The sequence below is a fragment of the Pristis pectinata genome, chromosome 13 (genome assembly GCF_009764475.1).
Source record: "Pristis pectinata isolate sPriPec2 chromosome 13, sPriPec2.1.pri, whole genome shotgun sequence".
Taxonomy (NCBI): Eukaryota; Metazoa; Chordata; class Chondrichthyes; order Rhinopristiformes; family Pristidae; genus Pristis; species Pristis pectinata.
This window is the reverse complement of record NC_067417.1, coordinates 31,138,365-31,144,364: the sequence shown is the minus strand read 5'-3', so window position 1 is coordinate 31,144,364 and position 6,000 is coordinate 31,138,365. Positions and strand designations below refer to the sequence as shown.

The 6,000-nt window shown below is 42.1% G+C and overlaps 1 protein-coding gene across 4 annotated transcripts in view; it reads left to right on the top strand.

Annotated features, from left to right (window-relative positions):
• The first annotated feature begins 3,357 nt into the window (after window positions 1–3,357).
• The window catches only part of znf423 (zinc finger protein 423), a 295,490-nt gene continuing 292,847 nt past the window's right edge, over window positions 3,358–6,000 (top strand). For 2 of the 4 annotated variants that reach the window (XM_052028341.1, XM_052028340.1), the window contains exon 1: window positions 3,358–5,439. In XM_052028341.1, coding sequence (XP_051884301.1) covers window positions 5,400–5,439 — 40 coding nt within the window. In that variant the 5' untranslated portion in view covers window positions 3,358–5,399. The remainder of the gene's footprint in view (window positions 5,440–6,000) is intronic. The other 2 variants (XM_052028339.1, XM_052028338.1) reach the window with 1 other exon arrangement.

Sequence of the window (6,000 nt, the reverse complement as noted above, 5' to 3'; positions counted from 1 at the left end):
TTGCTGAACAGAGGTGATCCACAAAGGAGTGGTTTCCCCACTGCTCATTTGGGATTAGCAAATGCACTATACTAAATTGAATAAGGTATTTGTAATTCCATACATCAAGTGAAAAGTGTGTTTGAGATCTTGGACAATGGGGAGGGAAAAGGTAAAGACTGGTAATTGCAAAGAAAGATTCAGTGGGAACAGCACTGAGTATCAGGATCATTTTTTGCCTGATTGTCTGCACAAAACCAGAAGGGAATTAACCTTTCTTTTTCAATCTTTTCATTAGTTTTCAAATTAATACAGATTAATATATAACATCAATGTTTGTACATGTAATACAAAGAGATCAGGAGAACAATCATGGCATGAATAATCATAAAGAACAATAAAGTATAAAAAAACTGTAGATCCAACAATCTCTTAGTGAATGAATATAATATAAAAGAAAGGAAAGAAAAAGATTTATTATATAAATATAAAAGAAAGAAAAAAATCCCCAAAACAATAAGAAAAATTATAATCAATATATCAAACCAAACTAAGCTAAACAAAAAAAATTTCAAAAATAACAAACAGAAAAAAAAACTGGACTAAAATTTCTCAGTAGAAATAGAGCAATATTATGTCAACTCCATTCCTCTAAGTTGAAAGGTTATTACAAGGGGATCTATATCATGTGAAAATATTGAATAAATGGACTCCAAACTTCCTCAAATTTAAGCGAAGGATCAACAGTACCACTCCTAATTTTTTCCAAGTTTAAACATGATATAGTTTGAGAGAACCATTGAAAAGTAGTAGCACAGAAGGGAATTAATGTATTCTCTTCAAAACTTTCATAAATGAATAGAAATTAATTGATGAATACATATTCACCAGCTTAAAAAAAGGCAAATGTTCTGTAATATATTTTCAACTCTTTAAATCTTCTCTTGTAATACACAGAATGGAGATTTTGTTATGGTGCTCTGATTACTCAAAGTCAAGAATCAACTTAATACTTGTAGCCAGTTAAGTTTAAATTTGCTTTGAAGACAGATTTAGACATGTAATAAGCTGCAAAACTCTCTGATTGTATAGTAAATGATCTATAGAATTCTTGTCCAACCTTGATACTTTCCTGGCCAGTTTCTCCTGTGCTTACATAACTGACCGTATCAGAAAATTCCAAGGAGCATATCCGACGCAGTCTTAATTAACGATTTCGTCCATTTATAAACAGAACAACTCCTGCTTTAATGCCCGTTGCACAAAAAAAAGTTAATGTTAAAATTCCAGCATATTTTAACAGATTATTTTAGGAAAATAAAACCAAATTAATGGAAATTCACAAAGTTTTACACATGGTAATATTTTAGGCAACCTCAAATGAGTTCAAATTTTTTTCAATAAAATCGCTACCCTAAGCAGTATATTCCTTACAGCGCGCTGCATCACCGGAGAGAATTTAATTTATTTTATATGGAAAAAGTGAAATATTTATTACATTGAATTAAATGTAAATCCCTTTTTCTAAGGATCCTGGACTAAGCATCTTTTCTAAGCAACAGCACTTGCCTTGTTGCCGGTGCGTCTTTATTTTGTTGTTGATGTTTCATGTGGAATTTTTGCGACCAATCGTGACATGAATATCAGCAAGGAAATGCTGGAAATACTCAGAAGGTCATGCAGCATTGTGAAGAGACAAATAGAGTGCACTGTTCGGGTCAACGACCTTTCACAGAGCTGTTCTTGCAGTAGGAATGCGGTATTTTGCTACTGTATTACGTAAAAGTCTATAGTGAAAGGACTGTCCTAGTTATCAACATAAACATTTCTGAACATGTTGGTGTTCACAGTAAATGAGGTGATGGGGCCGACAACTTGATACATTTTCAATCCAAAGAGAGTCCATTGCATACTACAAAGATCAGTTCTTAATCGAAATAATTGTAAACAAAAAGCGAACCAAACGCGCACGCATACTTACCTGGTATTATTTGATCTCCACTGCCTTTGGGTTTTTAAAGAACAGAGGTGTGCTTTTCTCCGGTTTTATTAAATATTTTGTATTTCCACCAATAAACTTTCAATACTCTTTGAAGTATGAATCGCAGTAAAGCTACCATAATATACTGAATTCATGCTTTAATTTCTTGAGTGTTCCAAGTTCGGTTATAGCAGCAGGTTTTTGAATGTGGATGTAAATAAACGGTGAAAATTACATTTCCTTCAGTGAAGATTAATCATCTATTATTTAACCAAAATCGCGTTCGGTATATTAGAAAAATGATGACCAGATGGATATCAAGAGTAACTATTTCCCGGTTGTATGGGCTGAATATGTTCATTTTTACCCAAACCCATCGATATATTGTCACACTTCGAATCCAGTAGATATTTACATGTTGCTACATAGTTTGTAGAAATGTTTTAAGTTTGTGGATGCGGTGTTTGGTGCTTACCTGCATTCGAAAATAAAGCGAGTGTGACAGGGATTGTTTTAGGGTTCATTGTTTGAATCAGTTGTACTGTTCTTAAACATTTGAGTTTAATGTTCAATATAAAAACATTAGTGCATTGAAATGGTTTCCTCAAAGCTGTCTTTAAACTGCAAGTGGTAGTAGAAATCAATCGAACACCGCTGGACATCATTTCATGAACAAAAGGCTCAAAACGAACTGGAAAATTCAAACTTATTACGAAGGGCAATTCTCCTTTGCCTGTTTAATGCTGCGATTCATTCATTTTTTGGGGAAATTCTGATTTTAACTTTTGATGATTCTCCAAACAGGTTTTGCAATACAGACAATATTGCAAATAAAAGAAATAGAGGCCGCGAAAATATGCTTTTGGTTGAGAATTCCTATTTTAAACATATTGGAACAAAAGTAAATATTATGTATTTTCAAGTAAATTCCCTCATGCTCAGCGGCATTTATCCAAATAATTGCGAGTGCAACGAAAACGGCAATGTTTTACCAGATTGGAAATAATTACAGATTTGAGACAACTCCAGGAGGGGGCGCAAGCCTCCTGGCCAGACAAAAGGCACAGTGCAATAGGGAAAGGGACAAAATGCAGCTCGACATTACACTGAATGCAAGAACAAAAACTACTTAGAGCACTCTGCAATATCCAACACAAAATAATTTTATTATAAAATAGCTAAATTAAAAATTAAAATGAATCATTTTTATGACTTACTGCATTTTTGATGTCAAACTCGACTTGGTTTCATGCTCACTCGTAACATTTATCCCAGATAATCAACACATAAACCTAACCACAGGAAAAATGTTGTTATTAATGGAGCTAATTTATTACATTTCTCAAAAATCTGCCAGACTTCCAACCTGTCCCTTGCTCATCCATTCCCCCCCACCCCATTTCAAAATTGTATTTAAAATCACAGAGGTGGTCTAACCACGTCTCAGCACACACACATTCACATAAATAAATTCAAACCGATTATATTTGTTAGCCACATAGGCATAATTCCATCAGTTTATAATTAGATGTAAACGAATTACTAACACTAATACCCTTTTAATTCCACTGTATCATTACGGATATTTTTGAAATTCACTGTGCCCTGCAGGGAGTTACGTGCTGGAAGCTAAAGAATTTCCATTGTTCGGTAGGAATTAGGTTATTAAAAACTGTGAGTGCGAGATTGCTTCTGCGAATCAAAGGAGATGTACAGTAATGGCAACATTAAAGCAGTTTGTGGTTCAGCTGGAGCGACTTGCTTAAATGGACAAGAGTCTGGCGCCTTCCACTGCCATTACCGCTCTCACCATCAATATATCATGTTTTTGGACTCTGTTTTTGTTTTATTTTCGCATTTACTGAAATATTAAGGCGAACAGTGTAGCAATTTGAAACCGCTGTTCCCAAATAAAAACGGAGTTTGTAGGCGACTATTAAGTTGCATTATTTAAATAAATGACGCTCATCCTTTTCGTATAACGTTGGTCTCGGTGCTGTAAAACCAATTAGTTTCTTTCAGGAGCTCTGTAATAGTTTGATACAGTTGCTCCGTTCTTTTAAGCAAGGAAAACAAAACATAAACGATAAACAAATAACATTTTGCATAAAGTCGATCTAAGGGTGCTGATTTCAGAGCGTGTTTCAAGCTTGCATTTGCAAGCTAGGAAAAGCTGTTTGCAGCACTTTTAGCTCAAAGGATAAGTCAGAAGAGGCACAATGAGAGCGGCATTGTGTGCGCAGTCCAATCCAGGCTTGTCCAGGGCTCCATGCTTTGGGCACGATCGCACACTCAGATTTTTCATTATTCACCATGCGTGCTCTGCACTTGGACAGCGATTTCCTCCGTGATTACGTGTGGCGCGTCTCCCTGCGGGAAAGCTCCCCCGTGGAGAGGTCCTGATGGGTTTGGGCCTTACTTGAATTTCCCAGCTTATTATGTGTCTGCACTGCGCGCTAACGCAGTTCCTAGGAAGCCAGCTCGTCCGCTCCCGCCACAAAGAGCCGGCTCTGCTGCCGAGCGCCAAAGCCGGACGGCGGTCATGGCACAAAGCGGCGGCAGCTGCTGCCCGCCGCCACCGACACCCTGCTGAACATCTGCGGCACCCTCCGGCAGCCCGGTGCCCCCCTGAAGCAAACAGCCACCTTGTTGTTTCTATGTGTGCGCCGAGCAAGAGCGGAACGGGCCACTCTCGGGGCAGGAAAAACAAGGGGCGCCTGGCCGCGCCGCCACCACATTGCTGGCTAAACAGGTGATTCCCGCCGCCAAGTTTTTTTTTTGCCGCCGCTGTGGCGGAGGGAGTTGCAGCGTCAGGCTGGCCGTTGGTTTTGCGGGCGTCTTGTTTTGTTTTGTTCACTTTTCTCCTTTCTTTTCGGTTGTTTCTGAGGAAACTGCGTGCTCTTCGCTCAGTCCTCGAGGTCGCCGGCGTTGCTCGAAAGCCGGAGGTTTCATCGTTTACTGGATTCCGCGCAACAATAGAAGGGGGCAGCGGCACAGTTCCCCCCCCCCCCCCCGAGTAATAAGCCTTTGCAAAAAAAGAAAAACACCCCCCTCCCTTCCTTCCACCTCCGCCCCCTCCTCCCGGGTCCCGTAAATAATCACTTGTCTTCGTGCGGGCTGGCTGGATCCTGCATCCAAATCCACCAGTTGCAAAGAAGTTGTGTGTGGGTGTGTGTGTGTGTGTTGGAGACAAGAGGAGGGGGGGGGGGCAAAAATAAACACTTGACTGAAATCTAGTTTTAGCACCACCGCGAACAAAAAAAAAGTACGAAGGAGACGTCACACGTAGTCCACTCCGAGAGGTTGAAGTTGCCGCATTGCAACGGGCAGGAGGGAGAGAGAGAGAGAAACAGGAGAGATTGATGTTTGGAGCTCCGGTCACTGGCCCGGACAGCGGCGCCCAGGCAGTAGCTTCTTCCAGGAGAGCGAGGGACTGGACATGTCCAGGCGAAAACAATCCAAGCCTCGGGCTGTTAAAGGTGAGCCTCTCCTTGTTTTATTACAGATGGTGGGGGGGGGGGGGGGAGGAGGGAAGAGGGTGGGGGGGGGGGGGAAGTCATTTTGAACGGGAGGAGCGGGAACGGTCGCCGTAACGGACTTCTCCGCGCGTGCGGCGCTGCTCCCCAGTTGGAGGAGGCTCGAGGCGGCGGGGAGAGGGTGCGCGCGCACCGCCCGCCAACCAGCAGGGGCTCCGCGCGCATGCACGCACGCACGCGGCCAGGGGCGGGGCCCGAGGCGCGAAGCCCGGGTGCCGGCACCTTCCGATGCTGCCGGTTCTTTTTGAATTGGAGGGAGGCGGTTGCGGCCGCGCGGGCGGGGGACCGGGGGCGCCCCGGAGCCGCCCTTGGGTGAACTGCCGAGCCAGGTCCAAGGGGCAACGGACACCTGAGCCTTCGCAAAACCCTGGCTTTGAATTATCCATCTTCCTCCCCATGAAATAAATTGGTGTCTGACGCCACCGTGTAGTAAAAGCTGTGCCCATCGCACGATGCCACGATAGTAAAAGTACCGCCCGCGGATGCTGGAAATCTGTATTACGA